Here is a 21,674-nt window from a genome sequence, read left to right on the forward strand (position 1 = left end):
CTCTGCGGACCGCCCGTCCCGCTCCGCCCCGCCCGCGGCGCCGTCCCTTTAAGGCCGGGGTGGGCAGAGTGGCTGCTCTGTCCCGGAAGCAGTTTGGCGCAGTCGCCCCGCTGCCCCGGAAGCGCCTGGCCGTGGGCGGGCGGAGGGCGGAAGCGCTGCGGCGGCTGCAGGGAGGGGTCCGGCTCCCGCTCCCAGTCCTCGGTCTCGGCGCACCCCACCATGGGCACCCGCGACGACGAGTACGACTATCTCTTCAAAGGTAACGGCCGCGCCGCCTCGTCCCCAGGGCAGCCGGAGGGGTCACCTTCCGGAGGGGGTCCCGGCCTTGGCGGGGGGGCGGGGAGAGCGCCCTCCTCACGGCGCGACCCCGCGGCGGGGCGGGGAGCCGCTCGCCGCCCCGGGGAGGGTGCCCGGGCCCACAGGCGGGTGCCGGTTGCCGCTCCCCTAAGGCGGCCGAGGGGGCGGGCGGAGGACCCCCCGGCCAGCCCCGCCTGGGCCTCGCCCGGTACGAGGCGGGGGGAGCTGCGCTTCCGCGGGCATCGCCAAGGCCGGCGGGGATCTTTTTGGAGGCTGATCGCCGGGGGTGTGCTGGGCGTCGGTGCCCGCCCCGGCGCGCCCTCAGCCCGGCATGTCAGATTCGGGCAGGTTTCCGTAGGGGTGGTCCGGCGTGTCTGCCTCTCGTCCGGTGGTTCCGCTCCGTCAGCGGGCCGAGGCGAGGGCCGGCCTGCTGGGAAGGCGAGCAAAGGTCGTGAGTGAGGATGCCCAGGGTCGATAAGGACTGCTTCCTTTTCCAGCTTTTAAATAAGGCTGTAAAGTAAATGAGTTGGATGCTCCGCGTTGGTAGATGATGCAGCTAATTTAATAACGTGGTGTTACTTGCTGCCTTCTGTGTTCTGAGCCCTTCGCCAGGGGTGAATGTAACTGCTGTTTCACACCCAGCGGTCCCTCCCGGCACCCAGCAGAGAAGGGCAGGAATAGCTGGTCTTCCAGGAGAGCTGCCCCTCCGGTCAGCCCTGCAGCAGCAAGTTGGGTTAAAATGTTGCAGGTTTTAGTTAACTACTCAGCTTTCGCTCCCTGCAGAGCAAAATAAGGGTCTGCTGTAAAGGTTCATAAAGCATGCTGTGAAACGTGTACAGAAGTGCTGATGTTTTGAAGTTGACTACCCAATTTTTTAAATCCTACTGCAAAAGCAAGCAAAGTGTTGTAAAAAGTAGTCGTTTATTGTGATATAGTATTGTAAATTTGAATTTAGGATTTAGAGCATTGCTTGTTATGCTGTAATGGTGAGAGACCCAGTGTTTGTCATCATGAAACTTAGGTAAAGGAAAATGTCAGTGGCTTTTTTCTGTACCCTTAAGCTCCTGTAATAACTTTGAGGAATTATGTTTTTTCTTTTGTTGTCCATTTTATCCGAGTGCCATGTGGAGAGTGGCATTACTTCTAACTATAAATCAGTCATCTGTACTGGTATTAAAATCAAATCAGGAAGTACCCAGAAGGGCTCCTCTTCTCAGCTTGCAGCATTGGCAACGGCCTTGCTGACCACTAGTTTAATCGCATCAAGCAATCTTACTGTAGGTACTTATGTGTACAAGTTATCAAAACCATTGCATTACTCTTACTTGTTCATGCAATTCAGTCAGTGTGCTTGTAATTAATGTTTTGGCTGTGAAGGCCTGGGAATATCAGTGACACAGAGTTTGTTGGGAGAGGTCCTATCTTATTAGACCTGCTTCCTTATGTAATTGGGAAATAATAAAGTTGGGATTCAGTTATATAGAAAAGTTCAAAGCTAGTTTAATTGTTTGCCCCTCCTCAAGCTTTTTCTGTGTAGACTAGTTTATAGAAGCTGTTGGGAGTGCAGGGAATGCTATAAAAATGGCTTTGAAGATGAGCGATTCAGGCTTTGCAAAGCTAAAGCAGACTGCAGGAAGTTGATGCAATGTCACATAACTGGGATTAATGTGGCAGCTGAAATAACATAACAAATGCAGACTAATACAAATTGTGGAAACTTTTGTAACTTCCCAAAGGTGATGGTGGTTCCAAACAAGCTGTCACTGCTCTGGAATGATCTTGAAATTATTGCAAGTAGGTCTCTGAAATGAATGTCTCCTTACCAGGCACTGGCCAAAAAGGCAAGAGGTAGGTAAAAACTGTTGGAAAAGGAAATGAGAACTCGGGGGAAACATTAAGCCAATGTTTGAATCCGAGACATGAGCATCTTGGGGTTTGAGGGGAAATGTAGGCAGGATGGCCATACCCATTTTGATAGGGATATTGTAGAATTTAAAAGATGGGGAAGGGCATCAAAATAATCAGAGACACCTAATGGATTTGTATCCCTTATACTGAAGTGATGTACAACTTTATCAAAATTAAAACAGCGAGTGAGAGCGAATAGGGAAAGTACTGTTTGTCCTAATTTCTCTGGATATCTGTAATGCTTTTTTTATTGAGCAGCAGGCAAAAACAAACGGATGTGAAGTCCCACAGATGTATATGCAAATTTTAGAGTGGTGCATTGCTGTAAATACTATAACTGGGTTTGAAAGACTGCACAAATTTATAGAGGAAGAAAAATGTCTGTTGGGGCATTTCAGTGTGATGGTTACAATGGCAAGTCTGAAGGTATTGCTTGTTTGGAGATGCAAGGGCTTGCTGGGGCAAAGATTAGCCTGTTTGTTCTGTTACACATAATGTTTCTCAGACATTGGTTCCTGACAGTCAGACTGGGTGTTGGTCTGTAAGGACACTTAATCCAGTAGGACAGTTCTGGGTTTATGAACTTGAAGGGACATGGTAGGTTGGTGGGACTGAGTTCAGAGTCTGACTTGGTTTAAAATAATTGGGTGATACTCTCTAGTCTAGCTGTCTTTTCCTACTCTTGAATTAAACTGCCATGCCTCTGTTTGTGTGGCACCTCTGGTTTTGTCCTCTCAGCCACTGACAGCAGCTTTATGTAAAAATCTGGCTGACTCTGCTGGTGGGTGTAAGCTGAGCCCACCTGTGCTGCTGTACAATAAAGTCACAGTACCTGTTACAAAATACCCCTCTCCTGATGCTGTTGCAACACTTCAGCATATGCTAAAGCCTAAGCCTAGCTTGTAAAGAGACAATTCCTGGTAAATTCATCTTGTCCAGCTACACATGCCTTTGTATTCTTCCATACTTTTTGGGTTTAGCTGAGAGCAGTGCCTCCTGTTCCCAGCACTGTACTTGAGGAAACGCAAGACCTATGAAGTCCAGTTTGTAGAAATCTTGCTCTAATTTTAATGGGAGGCAAATATAATGGTGATATAAGGATATTACTTCATTACTTAATAAATTAAGCCTGGCTTAAATGTAGGAACTCTTTACTCTTTTTGATTAAAGTGATGTACTTGCAGTAGATGAGTAGTTATCAAAGTAATCCTCACTTGTAGATGTCTTCTATGTTTTCTATGGACAGAGCTCAAGGGATTATGTCTGTACTTTGACCATCTGGAACTCTGGATTTGGGGTCAGGCTTCTCATTTCTGAATATGGACCTGACTTGTGGTGACATTCAGCTCATCGTTAGGAAAAACTCTAGTTTCAAGCTATCTGCTTGCTACTTTGCATCACATTCATGTCTCCAACTTTTTTTTCCCTTTGATATTGAAGAAATACTCTGAATCTGAACAAACTTTTTGGGTTGGGTTTTAGAAAGCACATTTTTTTCCTGTGTGTTTTGTTTACAGAAATTTGTAGGGAAAAGTGTTTGCATGACACCTGTTGGTTTTTGTAATGGTAGCAAGCCTTTCGCCTTCACTGCATTAGATGTGGAGGCACTTTTTGTGCTATAATAAACTTGCTGGCTTAGCTATTTTACTACAGAGGTGTTTGGAGGCCCAGTTCTGAGTTACGTACAATACGTACAGGTAACGAACGACCCCTGCCCCAAAGTGCCTTTGAGACGCCAGTTTCCTTTGTGACAGGAAACAGGTGAATAAAATAGGGAGGCACAGGTGAGGAGGAAGATTAATATAAGATATGATCACTTTAGGTTTATCACCAGCTACCTACAAGGTATAGAATCAGGTCATCTTATTCACATTTCCTTTAAACTCCAACTGAAGTGGGCAGGAAGAGGTGTTCATCAGCAGGTTCTTCTGGAGATCATGAAGATATGTCTGGGCTCTTTATTGATATGTCTCTTAATAGCAGAGCTTGATGCAGAGACGAGTGGGTTTAGACATTGTAATTCCCTAGCACTGGTGTACTTTTTTTAAAATTGTGTAATATGTGACTTGTGTAATAACTTTTACCATAGACAATACAAGCTAGTGATGCTGGACTTTCCATTTTCAACCTGATTAGGTTGTCAATAGCATATTTCATGAGATAATTACAGTATTTTCTGAAAATTCAACTAATTTAGAGGTTTAACAGAAATAAAAATTGGGTGAGCTGGAATGTTGGTGAAAAATTAATAATCCTTTCTTGATGGAGTTCTCTAAATTGCTTTTCATGCAACTTGGGAAATTAAATTCTTATTTTGGTCTTCTACAGAAATAAAACTGGACTTAAAGAATGAAATTTATACAGTAACATGGACTTCATACTCTTTTTTTCTCTTTTTTTTTTTCTTTTTCTCTTCACCAGATGCTTGTCTTAAAACCTTTGAGGTGGTAAATGCTGTAGGTAATCAAGTGCATTGATTTGAAGCACACAGTTGCAAGTATTGAACTAGCACATCACTAAACAAGTAAAAATGACCTGCCTAGTAGTAGTCACTTGAAGCAGGGTGATTGTTTTCATGACTTTCAGGATGTGCCAATACAAATCTCCCTTGATTGCGAAGCTTTCTAAGGTGCTGCTCCTGTAAGGGAAGTGCTGGTCCAGAGAAAGTTATTGATGGAGGTTTTCAAGAATAGGTCTTGTGGCTGATGTTGCTTAAATGTTTCCTCTAGACCTTCCTCCTTCCAGTGCTGATGTAGTAAAGGAATTCGCTGATGATGCAAGTTGGGTGGTATAGGAGAAAGTCAGAGTACAGTGCTGGAAGGGCTGCGTGCTGATGAGGACTGCAGTCCTCCAGATGAGGTGGGATGCTGGATGTAAGGTTTTATGCCTGGGGACTTATAGGAGTTTGGTAAAGTAAAAGTCTGCCAACCTAAAGCTAGAACAGTTAGGTCTGATCACGGGCAGACTGAGCCATCAAGGTGATATGGTCAGGAAAAGGTAATTGCAGTTCCAGGTATGCCTAGTAGAGATAGAAATATTAAAATCTCCCTGTATCTCAGTTCTTACTGTGTGGAAAAGAAATTGAAAAACTTGTAGGGAAGATGTTTGGGAATATGTACAGTCTGTTTATAAGGAAACATTTGAGAAGTTGGCTTAGGCTGGTAGAACAAAGCCGAGAGAAGATGCGTTTGCTTTCTGTAAATAGCCCAGCATAAACACTACTGGGAGCAGAAACTAATAAGCTAATGGACAATGCTGGCACATGAACACCACCATCAGCTGACAGCTAATTTCTTCTGAAAATTAGAAGGCAATTTCTAACCGTTAGGAATGAGTTTCTGGAAGAAAAGCCCAATAAAAATGTGTGTGCAGGAACAATTAGCTTTAACATGGAACTAGATAATGTCGTTTCCTTCCCAGAAACTGTTTGCCTGGGATAGCTGGAATGGGACTAGCCATCCAGGGTCATTCCTACTGTATTTCTATGCCAAGAATATAATACATGGGAACACTGCGTAGCATAAAATATCAAAGTGAAGTGGTTTGATAAGGAAAGCAAAATTAAAAATAATAATACAATCCAAGTGGCTGTTAAAGCTGTTTCAGTTCATAATTGTATTCAAAGAGTGATACTTGCTCAGACTGGCAGAAATGCAGAAAGTATGAGGAGTCTTAGGCGCCTGCTGACATTCCAAGCTGTTCTTGTGTCTGTGTTCAAGAGGAGCTGCAATGGCCCAATTAAGTAGAGGAACTAGCTGACTTCAAGGAGGAAGGTCTAATATTTTCCCCTTTTAATTGGAACGTGTTAATCTGGTGCTGGAAACCATTCAGAACATAAGCAGCATGGGATTCAGACAAGGTAAGGAAAAAAAACCTGGCAGAGGAATTAAAATGATCTGTCTTATGTTAAATAACTTAAAGCTGTGCTTTGAAATATGCACTGAACAACAAAAATATGTTTGAGGGGAATACTTAACAGGTATATGATCCATCCTGTTGGGAAAATGAAATTATGTATGTAGATTGCTTTTCTTGTTTAAAGAAGTTTTTGGCTGCTGCCAAAGTTAATGCTGGGTGGCAGCAGGACTGAGGTGTGTGAAGGGAGTTGACAACTTTTGCCTCCTAGGAACTTGTTTGTAACGCATCCCAGTGAATACAAATATGATGTCATCTAAAACTGTGGCCTAAACCTGCCAAAATAGTGTTGAAGAACTTATTTGCCAATGAAAGAAGAAAGCTATGGCACTTTGCCAGGTGGTGATGATGCAATTAGGTGCCCTGCCCCCTGCACTAAGTTTATTAAGGTTTAGTGTCTTCTGTGCCAGCAAAGCTGTTCAGCTGTGTCAGGGCAGCTGACACTGAATGGTGCTGACCTGTCATGTAGGAAAGCAGAATCCTATTTGCATTCAGCATATGTGCTCGCTGCCTACCTGCACTTGTGATCTTTGTAAACGGAAGTGGTTAACAGAGCCACTCTGTGCTTTATGCAACTTCTGTAGCTTGGCTGGCTGTGTGCTGAGTCAGCTGGCAGAGGAGGCTGGAAAGATGTTAATTTTGATGAAGTATTCTCCACAAGGCCATGTTTGAAGCTAGCATTTGCTGCAATTTTCATTTTATGGAGGGTGTTTAAAAGGTGCTGCTCTGCCCTTACACTTGGAGAAAATCCCATTTGTCAGAGTTGTTTTGCATTATTTAAATAGAAGATGGTGTTCAGAGGGCTGCTGTGTGGTGCAGCAGCAGATGGGAGTATTTGCACTGCTAGACCAAGACTCAGTGGGGGGTTTCTCATGTGATTGAAGTGTGTTTGGTGCACTCATTCCTCTGTTGTACCACACAATCTTTAATACTGTGTTACAGTAACTTAACTGTTAAATGATGTATGTTGTCTATGAGCAAGTATTTCTGTTTTTTTCAAAACAAGCATATGTATGTTGTCTATGAGCAAGTATTTCTGTTTTTTTCAAAACAAGCATAGCCACAACTTTTTTTTTGTCACCTGAGTGTGTACACTTTTGCTTGGACCGGCCTTGATTCACTGCCAAACTTAAAAGTTATCAGCTTTTCTTCTCAAGGATCTTACTCTTCTTTTTCTTCCATTTCCTTCTGTTACCTGTTCAGTACCTTATCTTCCTTATGGGCATAAGATCATCCCAAGAGGCTCCTGTTGGTGTGACTCAGGGCTGTGAATGTGTTTCACCCAGTGGCCTGCACCTTGGTAGTGAGTTCTAAGTTACACTTAAACTTGCACCTTTCAACTCAGCATTACAGGATATTGCAGCGAATCCTCGTGACGTTTTTCTTCCTGTAGGAACTGGACTTTAAACCTTCTGTCAATCTCTTGTCAAGCATAGCTGAATCCTTCCAATTAGTTTGCTTGGCACTGGTGCTGTGACAAGTCAAGCTGAGCTGGGGAAGGGGGAGTGGATGGTGGTTCTAATTCTGAGGCGCAGTGATACCCTGGCAGTGTTTTAGAGCAGTTTCAGGCTCTGGCCTAAAGTGGCCAGGAGTTACAGCAGTGAGGGACCGTGGAAGAGCAGAGTGCTGTGGCTCAGCTAACATTTTAAACTGTCCATCAGGGTTAGGTGGTTCTTTTTTCCATTCACAAATTTTTCTGCCCCAGTGGGGAGCCTCTTCTGCAAAGGTATGAAGAGTGTAAAACGCAGGCAGAGTCTGCTGCCAGCCCTGTGTTCTGGACTTCTTTGGCAAAAGAGATTTCAGTTGTGTGGTGTGGGGGTTTTTTTCTTTTTTCTTTTTTCTTTTTTTTTTTTTTTTAGTTCTAGTGTTGTTACAAGGATGTGAAATCCAAACTGTCCCCGACTTTTGCGGTGACAGCCATGTATATTCCTCCTGGAGGAGGAATGTTCTTCCATGTTGGGCAAAGGAGACTGACGTGTAACAAGTAAAAGTCAAGTCTAAGGTCTGTTCAAAATGCTGGTGAATGTGGCAGCTCTGGGGTGGTGGTTTTGCCATTCATTCCTTCATGCTTCATTCCGGAAAAGAAATGTTTGTTGCAGGTGATTGTCAGTGCATTATCTACATCTGGAATCTGATTCTTATGTCATTTTTGTCTTGTAGTTGTACTTATTGGGGACTCTGGAGTAGGCAAGAGTAACCTTCTGTCTCGATTCACTCGCAATGAGTTTAACTTGGAAAGCAAAAGCACCATTGGAGTGGAGTTTGCAACAAGAAGCATTCAAGTTGATGGGAAGACAATAAAGGCTCAGATATGGGACACAGCAGGGCAGGAGCGATACCGAGCTATAACATCAGCGTAAGTGATAGCTTGTATGGCTGAAGAGAAGCTTTTGCTGAGGAGGGTAATTTTGGGCCCTTCTGATTCCTCAGAAACTGCAAACAGGGGGTGTTTGTATTTTATTGTGTAATATCCACAACCTGTGGTGCAAGGAAGCTTAAATATTATTCAGCCCAGAAACTTGATATAGTGTGTCCCTGCACAAACTGATTTACTTCTCATTGCTCTCATGATACGTAACTGGAGGCATTTCAAGCCTAGAATGCAAGAGCTTTGAGAGACTCATTTCAATGCAAGTGACTGATAAAGTAATATCAGTGTTCGTGGAGGTTTTATCAGTGGTAACCTAAGACCAGAAACCCTCCTGTAGCAGCAAGGAAAGACTACTCACTTTGTGTGCTTATTTAATTGGAAAAAGACAAGTATAGCAAAAAGCTGGATTTAAGTAAAGCTGGAGGTAATTTTGGGGTGGGAGAACACAGCTTGTTTCTTTTTGAATGCATTTACTGTGCCTCTCTCTGGTCTGAAAGGAAACCAGCTGTGGCCTTTTGTAAAGGGAATAGATCAGGTTGACATTTTTATGATCCAGTGAGTCATTCTGAAGTCTCTCTATCACTATGGGCTGTGCCCATACTGCACCCACAGTGATGGGTGGGGGAGGCTTTTCAGGGGTGGATCAGAGGTTGAAGGTGACAGTAGCTCCCCACAGATTCCAGAGTTTCATTTTTTTGGGATGCAGGGTTCTCCCCACAAACATGGGGTTTGGCTTACCCCCTAGACTCTGAGCTGTCCTGGCTGCTTTGGTGGTCCTGTGGCATAACCCTAATTTGGATGCTCTACTTCACTGTTTCAGGTACCATGTAGCCTGCTTCTGGATATATTTTTGTATAGCTGTCTTAGCAATAGCTATTTCCCATTATTACACAGTAACTTGTCACTTTTAATCGTGATGTTTCTTGCTGGTTCTCTAACCTGTCTCTTCACCCACAGGTACTATCGCGGAGCTGTAGGGGCATTATTGGTGTATGACATTGCTAAGCACCTTACTTATGAGAATGTAGAGCGATGGTTGAAAGAGCTGAGAGACCATGCTGACAGCAATATTGTAATCATGCTTGTGGGAAACAAGAGTGACTTGCGCCACCTGAGAGCAGTCCCTACAGATGAGGCCAGAGCTTTTGCAGGTTGGTGAACTCAAAATAATTTCCTAATGCTAACTGTGTGGGGATCTGCCTACCTGGTCTTAGATGCATGAGTGTGCTGCTGGAAGGAAAAAGAGTGATGCTGGTGATATTCTTCAATGTCACATACTGGTGTTTGCCTCTTTTTAATTCAGTGAAAAAGGAAGCCTTGTAGAACATGTATGCTGGTGTAGTTTCAAGAATCAGCCAGAGGAACTTGCAGATTTTAAACTAGATTTATTCTCCTGCAGAAGCAACAATGCATAGGCAAAAATTGTGCCTATGGCTTTGGGTTTGCACTTCTTGTGTGGTGGTAGCTTTGCACCTGTATATTGCCTTCTTTGTACCAACTGATCTGGAGCCCTACACAGATGCCCATGGCTGAACAGACTTTCATTAAACTGGCTTTCTGACTCTTGTTACATAATTAAGATCTGTGTAAGGTAATTCTAGTTTCTGTAAATCTTGTCTTGTTTTAGGCCAAATTTCTTTAATCCAGGAGTGTAGCTGGGTTTCTTACATAAAGGCTTGCTGTAGCTGCATTTGCAGAGTTTATGGACAGTGAGGATCCCTGCTTGCAGGTGGAGGACTGTCATTCCCCCTGTTAAATAAGCTGCTCTGACATACTAGCAGGTGGGAGGTGAAGAAACTTGATGAGGTTAAAGAAAATCCAGAAAGCTTCCTCATACAATTCTTTAAAGTGCAGCAACTTTTCACTTTCAGTGATGAAGGAGGATGTGCCTCAAAGTAACACAGCACTGGACTGATCCCTGTGCTTGGGGTTGAGTGTAAATTCTAATGCTGGTGTGGGGTGGTGTTGCTTTCAGATCACGTAAGGGGGAAAACCTCCCAACTTTTTATACTTGATACCTGTGCGTCTCGTCAGGAACACTACAAGTATAATCTAGTACAGCAGTTCTTCCAGACAGAAAACAGATATGTGATGTACCCCTCTAATTATAGTATTTCTGTCCACACAGAAAAGAATGGTTTGTCATTTATCGAGACGTCTGCTTTAGACTCTACAAATGTGGAAGCAGCTTTCCAGACTATTCTGACAGGTGAGTCATCTAGTGCTTTGTGTTTCAAGGGGGAAGGGCAGAAGGCTGCTCAGATATGATGCAAATAGGCGTTTCTTTGCCTATAAAGTGTTTAAAACTTTGCTATTTGTAATCATTCTTCACAGCTGTAGGATTTGGAGTCCGGTTTCGAAGTGTCACAGTTGAAAGGCCAGCTTTGAACTCAGGAATGAATCCTTGTTCACTTTGATCTGCCCCAGGTTTCTAGTCAGCCTAGTTTATGTTTCAGTTTCCCATTTGTATATGGTATAGGGAGTGCCCACGGGAGAGAATTGTCTCATGCAAGCATCAAGTTAAAACAGTTTATCAGAGAAGTCAATCTCGTTTGTTTCCATCTTTAATGGTGACCATAGTTGCCAAGGGAAAAGGGATGAACGGGTAGAGATTCTTCGTTTGAACAATACTCCTACTGGTAGTCTGAGACATGGTGCCTCCTGAGCTGTGGGGTGGTCATTGTCACTGCATTTAATAGTTCTGGCTGGACTTTTGGCCTCTGTAACATATGAAGGCAGCGAGTGCTGTGTTTTTTATGCTCTGTGGATAAAGTACTTCCTTTTTGTTTAAACCCTGTTTTAGATAGGCAAAACTTGTTAAGACTCTGAGACTTTCAACTCCAGCTACCTGGGGGACCTTAACGTAATCAAGGCTTATAACAAATAGGGTAGGAATTCACAAATTGGTGTGGAAATCACTAGCTGTCATGGGACTTCTGTGTTTCTGTGTACCCTGTCAGCTGTAGCCAGGGCATAGTGGGACACCAGTGGCGTGTGTGGTTTTTGAGCTTTTGCCATTCCCAGCTTTGGCAGATGCCTCTCTAAATCTCTAGTCTGGGTCCTCAAAACATCTGAGGGACTCCTCTGTTTTGGTATGTCTCTGTTTTAGGTGCACCAGGCAGTCTCTCTGTTTTGTCCGAGTGGATCCAACGTGTTTCCCAGTTACAAATTTAAATTCCCTCCTTCCCAGTGTAGCATGTTCCAGGCTACGCGATACACTTGGTATGAGCCGTGGCCCTGTTTCTAAACTATGTGTCTCTGTTAATCAGATCTCATTGCTGTGATGTTGGCACCTAATTAGTTTTGAATTTTTTTTTCTTTGCCGGCTAATTTAGACATTCTTTTAAAAACACCAAAAAGGACTTGTTAACCATACTGGGACATGCGGGTGAGGAGGCAGCTAGGAAGTTATTTACTGTAATAAAAGTATAAATTCTGTATTATTTCTTGAGTTGTTTGAAATGCTTTATGAACACCCTAGCAGTGGAGAGAGTTGTTAGGCTGCTGGATTATTAGCTGCCTGTATCCATCTGTTTCCTGCCTTATCCTTAGTTGCAAGAGGTCTCCGATAGGTTCTGGTTCTATTGTGTTTTTTACAGTGTGTTCCTAAGCAGTAGTGCACCTGTCCATATACTAGTGAAAAAGTAAGTGTGTCCATCTTAGATGAATAAACAGTGCACAGGGATGCTTGTCATCTTGCTGCTTCATACAATGCTGGAACTAGAACTTGAGTTCATTTCCTCTTTAGCTGAACCATGTGGTTCCCTTTTAACTTCAGTGTAGTCATTTGGTTGTAATTCAACATTGCACAAATTTAAAAAAAAAAAAAAAAAGAAGTTATGTTAGCTTATACCTTTACTCCCTACATGACTAACTACTAATGCCATCAGAGGGTGGATGGCTAAGGAGTGGCTGAATGCAGTGGTATCTGGGATGCCTGCTGGATTTCCCATTTTCTTCATCTACCTAAAGGCAGTCCTGTCAAAAATGCTTGTGAATTTGGGCATAGATTTTTCAGGAGGAAGACAGGTTTTTTTATTGCTTGCTTGTAACTGCTAAAACCTGAAACTTCTTCCTTTATGCATGTGTCCTTGGTAGCCCCTCTCCTCTGAGGAGCACCTAGACTGAACTTTGAGGTCAGATTTTGGCCACATGTGCTGTGTGTAATATGGAACAAACAGCCTTGCTGCTTGCTCTTTCAGTTTTCAGCGAGGATCGGGGCTCTTGGATGAAGGTTAGTTAATTAACTTTCATACTCGTTTGGCACCAGCAGTAATAAAACAGAACTGGAAATATATCAGACATTATTTATCCCCACCCAAGGTGTCTGTCAGGCTGTCATAGCCAATATAAACTGGTCACCTAATTGCCCCCATATCCTGTTGGACCATTCTGTTCTCTAACAGTGCCAGCTGAAGAGGTGGAAAGTTTCCTGCATGCTCTGGGCTGCTTCCTTACTTTGACAGAGCTATGTGATGCTCAGATGATATACTGCTGTTGCCATGGGGAAGCAGTTCACCTCTTGGGCATAGGCTAGGCTGTTTCTTTATCTCTCCTCACATGCTTCCAACAGTACCTTTTATTCCAGAAGTATTTTGGATTCTAATTTGTGGAGGTTTAATTTTTTTTTTCTGGTTTAATTTTTCTGTAAGGGAGAGCAGTCTGTAATGGGATAACAAACGATTAAAACTTGCCCTCGGTGGACTCTGACAGATTGTTGAGGCTGTTGCTTTTCCACAAATGTCAATGTTCCCTGTATGTTGCTCTGACAGTGTTTTGGATAAAGAGCTCTTGGGTATGCAGACAGGATCCTTGTTCAGGAGGGCTTGGTTCAACTGTGCTGGAAGAAACACTTCTGCTGATTAGTGGGCATGTGGCTCGCTCCAGACAGGAGCTCCTGTTTCAGGGAGATAAAGATGAAGTAAATAATGCATTAGCAGCAGGTTGGCTCCATCTCAGCTGTGACTGGCATGCTAAGGACGAATGTTCTGCCAATAAACTTCTCGATAACACTTCACAGCTGGCTTTTTCTGTTAATGATTTGCTTTGAAGGAAAGAGGGGAGCAGTTGTCTGAGGAATGTTGTTTTCAGAGTGACCCTGCAGAATCATGGATAGTCTGTATTTGGCAAGGCTGCCTCCAAGCATAGTGCCTGCGGGTGGAATGCTCACTGTCCTTTGAAGAAGGAAGTAGGTAAAGCCAAGAGGCTTTGCCACAGGCTGTGAGTGGAGGTGGCTGACAGCAGAAGGGGCAGGGCACGCTGCTGTACCAGCTCTGCTAGTATTTGCAGTGCTGGGAACTGCACTGCAGAGACGTCCCAGGCTGCTCCCGATGCCTTTCATACAGCTGTTTAGAACTCTCCTGAACAGGGTGTTGTGACTAAGGTCTGTAGCAAAAATCCTTTCTTCTCCAGCCCTACTGAAGCTGGTCTGGTTTGGACAGTGTCGGAAACTTCTAAGAGTACTTCCCTTGGAGGTGTACTAGGGTCGCTGTTAAGCTTATCCACACCTAGATTCTCATATTAATCCACTTTGAATAGATGGCTTTGGGCATGGGAAATAGGAATCCATTATAGTTAGCACAGCCTAAGTGATCTGCTGTTGTTACAGGTGGAAGAAGGTGGAGAAAGCTGTTCTTTCCTCTCCCTGTATTATAGAGGACTTTTAGATAGGGGTATATCTTACATCTAGTGGGCTTCCTGTCCTGCTGTGGGTTCCAGATGAGGTTTTGGGGACTTTTTCCTTCTGTGGCTTAGAGTAATGGTCACCATCCAAATTATTCTGTTGCATGATGTCTAGACTTCAAGGGCTGATTGTTGTGCACACAAAGCTGCTTTGTATCATCTGGCAAATAGGAGAGACTGGTATTATAATCCTAGCCACTCTGAGCATTCACAGCAGGATAAAGCATCCTTAAAGTAAACTGGAGTCTGCCTCCATTCCTTGCCTGGCTTTGTGCTGTCTGTGTTTCCGTACCACGTTCTGCTGCGGTTTCATCTCCAAGAAATCCCATCTCCAAGGAAACAACATCAGCAAGCATTAACATCAAAAAATCTAGGGATTTCCTCTTTTCTTAGCTTTGTACACCTGAAAATGAATGAAATGCTAGTGCAGGCTGAGCAGACAAGGACTGGACAAGCTCCTCCTAAGCAGCAATGTCACTTTTTCCCAGCCCTCTTACAGTGCAAGGCCTGTCTCATGCAGTTACCAATTATGCAGCGATGCATTCTGCTGAATGTGCTCTTAATAAGGTCTCATTCAGTTACTGTACAGAGCATAAAGTGTAGTTTCTTCATTAAAAAGCACATGTCTTCATTAGCCTGGCATTCCTCTGTGCAGACTGGTTTCAGTGTAGGCTTTGCTGCTGGGCATTTTGCCCCAGTGAGAGCAGGTTTAAGCTGTTCCTACCTCCCCTTTCACACCAGCACAGCTGTGTGTGGTGAAAGAGTGTGCAGCTGATCCAGGGCAAAGGCAGTTTTTAGCCATTTAGGCTTTCATCTAGGGCAGTACGCTGTGGCTGCACAAAGGTTTGCACTGCAGAGGAGGGAGAAGCAGCAGTGAGCAACAAACTTGAGCCTGCTGCAAGTTGATTCAAGCAGCACAGCTGCTAAGTGTCCTTGTGTGACTGCTGGGGAGGCCGTGGAAGTGGGGATCATAGAAGTACGTTCTCAAGAGTCAGAAGGCATAGACCCTTTACCAACAGAGAAATCAGTGGTGTTAAGATTGGTTTTAAGGCTTAAGGGCTGTTTACTGAAGATCTTTGCTGGAAGATGATGGTGTTATACAGAGAGCACCCTGTTGTGAGCCCTCATGTACAGGGCTGGAGGAAGTGTGTGACAGCTCGTGTTAGGATCTAGTATGAATTTGTTCAGGAAGTTCTCTGGAAAACTGAGAACTGCTGCTGCTGGAGGTGCTACTGGAGAGTTTCCAGTAAGGAAGGTGGCAAGAGCTTTCCCCTGTTGAATGGGAACAGGCAGCATTCTGCACTTGGAGGTAAACTGGCTGTCTACCCTAAGCTGGGGCAGGGTAGTAGAGTGGAAAAGTTGTCCTGAAGAATGCAGAGCTCTTCCAGGTGTGCTCCTCCCACCTCAGCACACAGGCACTCTGAACATCACTGAGTGGCCTGCCACAGGGCGATGCTGATTTTTATCTGCTAATTCCCACATGGGGTTGCAGGTGGCTTTCAAGATCTGATTTCATGGGATTCACTGAACTTCTGAAGTTGTTTATGTATAAGACTGTTGGAAAGAAGGGTGAACTCAAGAAAGGGTGAAATCAGAAAATCCTTTTATGTGTGCAGCTTGTTTGGTTGCCTGAGCGACTTGATCTGTAACTGAATGTGTATGTAAAATCCATTTTTTCTGAACAGTTTATCTAGTCTGAGCTGTCAGTTTGGAGGCGCAATAGGCAGATTCTTTGAAAGCACCACTTGCAAAGGTTAATGTTACTTGTACAGTCCATAGATACAGCACAGTATCTATGTGAGAGATTTTTATTTTGCCAGCAGTCCCATGGATGCGTGCAGCCCTGCTCTTACTCTTCCTGGGGAGCACTTGCCCTCTGTATTGGCTGCTTAAATCAGTGCAGGCTTGTTGTGTCAAGGGCAAGGTTTTCAAGCCTTGCTTGTCAGGGGCCCTTTTTAGCTCCTCAGTGCCATCTCTTCCCATTGTCGTAAAAGCAGGCGCTTAGCTGTGTGATCAGCCCCTGGCAGAAAAGAGGACCCCTCTGCACAAGGTTGCTCAATTTCCAGTACTGAAATGATGTCAGGATGTGCACTAAGCAACAGCTCATTAAAATTCTGAACAAAAGCTACTCACTAATGACAAATTTCTGGTGGAAAAGACATTTCTTGGTTTGGGGTCCGGCGAGGTGTGTGTTTGGACAGTCATTATCCAGCTGATAAGAGACTTAAGACCTCCAAAAGAACTTGGACATTTGCTTTGTTTTGCCAGAGTTATTTACCAGCTTTGCTCTTCCCTGCTTTGCTCTGCAGGAGGAGTGAAGTGCAGGCACCCTCGTCTTCTGCAGCCTGGGCTTATCTGAAACCTTAACTGCAGGGCAGTGAGGTGGAGCGTGCAAATTAGGTGTGGGCATTGGCTCCCTTCTCTTGGGGGCTCTGCTGCTTGGCAGTGCTGGTGCGTTTGTTGCCAGCACGCTTTTCTGGTGTGCAGAGTAGAAGATGTGATGTTGTCATTTCAGGGTTGGCTTTTTGACTCTGAAAGACTTTCGAACTTTGTTGTTAAAACTGAGGTTTAACAAGCCTTTTTTGTTTGGTTGGGTTTTTTTTTTTTTGTTTTAACTTTAATGGGTTTTAAATGCAAATTTGCAAGCAAGTTCCCCATGTTCTATTTTTGGTATCCTTTATTTCCTTTCCGGGTGTGAAGTGCTACGCATACCGTACTTTTTCTTCTGTGCAGCTGAAGTGCTTTTGTGGCTACTCTATGAGTTTATGTACAGCACATCCCATCGGTCACTTACAAATCCCAGAGAAAGAAATTTTGAGTGGTTCTTCTTAATCCTGCTGTTGTCTGTGGATACGTCAGCAAACATGTGACTATTGTCCTTGGAGCCTTAAGAACTATCAGAAGGAATTCATGGGGCACATAGTTTCTGATTCCTAGCAAAAAAATTTGTGAATTCTCCCCATTTACTAACTCTTATCTCAAGGGAAGTAAAACAGTTGTTAAAAAACTAATTTCTTTTGCAAAAATGTATTTTATTTTCTGACTATAGAAAGCATCACAATTGAACTGCTTGTGAAAGCTTCTGTGCATTACCTATATAGTCCCAAAACTATGGGAAATATTTCTCTTTTATGCCTGATTTCCCCCAGATTTAATTTTCTGATGGTGTTTTGCTGGTGTACACGTAATGACTAGCTCTTTCTCATCTTCCAGAGATTTATCGTATTGTTTCCCAGAAGCAAATGTCTGACAGACGTGAAAACGATATGTCTCCAAGCAACAATGTGGTTCCCATTCATGTCCCTCCAACCACTGAAAACAAACCAAAGATGCAGTGCTGTCAGAATATATAGAATTGTTCATTCTTTCCTAAAAGGCTGTGTATATTCCCCAGGTCCAAGATTTAAATATATTTGTAATTCTCGTGGTTACTTTTTTGTGTTTAGTTACTGCTTATTCTTTCTGAATTTCTCCATGTCTTAAACACTTTGATTTCAGTGTTTATAAATCTATTGCTTCTATGTGGCTGCAGTATTTTCCCTGGTTCAGTAAATTGTTTGGAACTGAACTGATCTCTTTCCAACATGATGCCCGCTAGTCAGAGCACAAACACCTTTAGTGAGCACTTGAAGATGTTATTCTGCTCCTTGCAAAACAATTACTGTCAGGTTAACTAGGAAAATATCTCTGGGCAGGATAATCTTTCCTTGTCTTAAGATGTTGTATACTGCATCTAAAGCTTGATGAAACGCCCATTGCTCTGAAGTGCAATTTTAATGTAAGTTAAATGTTTTTGGCTACATCTTCAGATTGTCAAGTTGAGGATTTTTTTTATAGAATATTATGGGGGAGAAAAGAGAATTTCTTGTGAACAAGCAGCAGGGTTCTTGCTACCTGTGAATGAGCTTTTGTGGTTTGGCACCTGCTGCAGAGGAGGTTGTGAAGTGAGGCAGAGCTGCTGGGAGGCTGGCCGGGGAGATGCTGGTGGGACTCCATTTGAGGTGCCTCTTGTGAAGAAAGCAAAAGCGCAAGCTGTGTGACTGATGAAGGGTGACTCTAACAGTGGAACTTGCAGCATGTTTTTGTGCTGCCCGAGACTTGGCCTCCACAGTGCTGGTGGTATCAGGATTTGAGGATGCCTTTTTTCTTTCATGGTGCACAGACTTGAAGAGTGTTGTCACATATTACATATCACATTTATTAAAACATGCCACATATATTAATATAGTCAAATGCTTGAGTTGATGAATCAATAACTTCCACAACCTGGTTTTAGTTTTCAGTTCTGTTTCATCTGGCATTTTTAAATTATTCCAGTGGTTTGGTGTATGTTCTTTAACGAAAACATCTGGAGTAGTTTTCTTACTGGATGTGTTCCTTCTGTGGTCTGTCGCTCCGTACAAATAATCTGTTCGATTAGCTCGTTCAGGGATACATGAACTGTGCCTTCTGTCACTGCACTCACTGCGTATCACTCAGTACGTGCTATTCCCAAACAACATGTCATTAATGTTAAGATTTGGGGGCTATAGGCACTGAATTTCTACAATATTTAAAAGAACCGTTTGTTGTATAAATGCCTACAGTTATTTATACAATTATAGGGAAGTAATTGATTGTAGGGGATGTTTCTCAAACTCTGATATGACCCACTTGGAACATCCAAATCTGGGTAGGCACTACCAGCTGCGTTTCGTACCCAACCTTTCTGTCTTGCGGTGCTCATGATGTGTAAGGCACACGGAAGGCATTGCTGTAGTCGGTCACTTTTTTTTAATCCATTTCTCCTCCTAGTATTAGTTCTGAAGATGCTGTTTTGATCTGTTTGTAAATTACTTTGTATTTTATGCATGTATTGTACCTTGATTCATTATTTTTTTAGATTGATTTAAAATATATTCATCCATGATTCTAATAAAGAATTACAGGGGACGACTCAGTATGGTGTTGGGTGCACTTTTTGGGAGAACTGGGATTTGACCTGATGGTTTTTACTTGAAGCTAGTAAGCTTCTTGGAACAGCCTCTGAGAAGATGCTGAAGTGGAAGTAGCCCGAGAAAAGGAACTGAAAGGGTTGTGTAATGCAGTTGCCGCCTTCGCTCAGACCAGGCCTGCAGCTTTTTGGGGCTTCTGCAGTTCATAGCCATGACAGTTTGGCAGCTTCAGGAAGCTTTTACGCTCTGAAAAGCCTGTGGGTTTGCTATAGTCAAACCTCTGAATAGCTTTTACAAACCTGGGGTTTTTTTGTCCCTGCATTGCCACCAGTAAGAAAATCCTGTGGGACAGCAAAATACTGCCTTCTACTGCAAATGGTTTAAGCTTTTTGATCCGACGTTGGTGTCCTGCTGAAGAAGTGCACCAGCGAGTGTTGTGCATGGCGTCCCTGGCAGCCTCCTGGCCGCCTGCTGCAGGCAGCAGCTGCCCACAGAGCGCCTGGGGCAGCACTGGTGGCTCTGGGGGCAAAGGCAATTTAGGGCCTTTTAGCATTGCAGGAGAGTCTGAGGATGAGGTGTAAGACTGGGCCCTTACTTACTGTGGGAGTGTTCTCACAGCACTTTCTCTGGCCGGACTGGAGCCTATTTTGGAATTAACCAAGTTACTGCAGCAGCCAAGTTCCAAATTTGTCAACTGGAAATGCAGGATGAGTTTTACTTCGCTTCCTTTTCTGATTCATGTAAGCAGGCAGCTTGACTCAGCTGTCACGTCAGGTTTGGATTTCGCATGGTTTTATGCAAGACGCTTCCTTCTGCAGCAAATGCCACTGCAACGAAGCCTGCGGGAGCACAAATCGCTGTCTGAGGCTGCCCCTGCCCCACGCAGAGTATGCATGTGTGCACGTGCTTCTTCCTTCACCTCGCAACAAACAGTGCTGTGTTTAAGTCCTGGGCAGCTGTGAAATGGCTGTGGGTGCTGTTAGACAAAGTAAGAACTCTAATTTTTTTTTTATTTCCTGCCAAACCTTTAAAATTGATAATCATAAAACAGGCCTTAGACAGAAATGCTGTGCAAAATCTGATTTTGTACTTATGAACTGCTGCAACATGGAACATGAAATTCTCATGCAATAGTTTGTATAGCCTTCATAGCTATTGACTTCTAAAGCAAAATCAGATGATGTATGTACAGAGATGTAACTTCTTACCTATTAAAGCCTTTGTCTCGTGGTCTGTGGTCTCGTACTGCTTTTTCCTGACTAAGCACTGCGGTGCTGTGGCAGTGGATCCGGCTGGCCCGGGGCTGGGTGACACTCCTGGGACAAGAAGGTACTTCACAAAGTGCTTTGGGAGAGACAATGCAAGACTTTATTCTGTCTGAACACTGACCCAACTGGGTATTGTTCCCGTTCAGCTGCTGATTAATCATTCTCTTCTGTAATTGGCATTACTTCTGTACTGAAGTGTCTCTTCTCTGCTAACAGGAGACAACTGATTATAACAGATACTGCTTTTGGGCCCTCAAATGAGCTTTTGGAGTTTCTGGGAACTCTGTACAATGCTACAAAATTGGCTTTTGCCAAAAGCTTTTGCTATCATTTACATATTTGGAAGTCCCAACCTTAACACTTACGAAGCTGTTCAGTGAGCATCAGTGGTTCTTGTGTTTGATGGGAGTTGAGGTTCTGACTCTTAAGCAGGAAGGACATGGAATTGTTCTGATTTAAAGACATTTTTATTAAGCTAGAATTACTTATTCTATCAGTTCAAACCTGATGGATTTCCAGCCTTAAATAGCTTATTGAGTGTGGCTTGTCAAATAAGAAGATTACATGCTGGGCTTTAGTTAACAAGATTTTTAGAAATACGAAGCACAGATACTGAAAAAGCTTCAACATGTAGCAGTCCGCTGCATTGCCTGGGAGTCGTTAATCCTGAAGGTGTTTCTGCTTCAAATCTGTGCTCGTGATTTATTGGTTAGGCTCCCTCGGAGCGCTGTCAGACCTGCTGAGACGGCTGTTGTGTGTCCTGCCTCCTCACTGCTGGGTGCAGTAGGGTAACTGCGTTGGCCTGTATCCTCCAGTGTGTCCACCTGAAGGCACAACAACCCTCTGGCAGCACAGAGCACTGTCACGACACGCATGGAAGTGTATCACGTGAAAATCAGAGAGACACCTGGTGTTGGCTTTCGCCCCAGAATGCTCTTTGTAGGTATGTGGGAGCTTCTCCGGCTGGGTTTGTGCATCACCGGGGTCTCTTGCTCAGACCCACTAAGGTTAAACTGCTGAAGAATTGTGAGAAAGATATGTACAGAGCCAGTTACATTTTGTTTTAAAGGTAGGCCTTACTCGAAACGAACTCCAAATTACAGTCTGAATTACAGCTTTGCGTTTTCTGAGAAATCCTGCAACTTCTGGCTTGTAAGCCTGATGCCTGTGGGTTTTTTTGTTGAGGGGGACAGCCCCTTCGTGACCAGCCCCATCACCTGCAGAGCTCGGTCCTGAACACAGGCTGGAAGGTTTAATCTGCAAATGAGTACGTTTGAGAAATACACATTGAGAGAAATT

The 21,674-nt window shown here is 43.8% G+C and overlaps 1 protein-coding gene across 2 annotated transcripts; it reads left to right on the forward strand.

Moving 5' to 3' along the window:
• Positions 1-118: 118 nt before the first annotated feature.
• On the forward strand, positions 119-20,337 carry RAB11A (RAB11A, member RAS oncogene family). Of its 2 annotated transcripts, none has more exons than XM_075044632.1 (5): positions 119-259; positions 8,281-8,476; positions 9,449-9,642; positions 10,620-10,700; positions 19,926-20,337. In XM_075044632.1, exons 1-5 carry the CDS (start codon positions 220-222, stop codon positions 19,970-19,972), a joined length of 558 nt encoding a protein of 185 aa, XP_074900733.1. In that variant the 5' UTR covers positions 119-219; the 3' UTR covers positions 19,973-20,337. The 2 variants fall into 2 exon arrangements, with proteins under 2 accessions (XP_074900733.1, XP_074900732.1); XM_075044631.1 differs by lacking the exon at positions 19,926-20,337 and adding an exon at positions 17,387-19,112.
• The last annotated feature ends 1,337 nt before the right edge of the window (positions 20,338-21,674 follow it).

The sequence above is a fragment of the Buteo buteo genome, chromosome 13, assembly GCF_964188355.1.
Source record: "Buteo buteo chromosome 13, bButBut1.hap1.1, whole genome shotgun sequence".
Taxonomy (NCBI): Eukaryota; Metazoa; Chordata; class Aves; order Accipitriformes; family Accipitridae; genus Buteo; species Buteo buteo.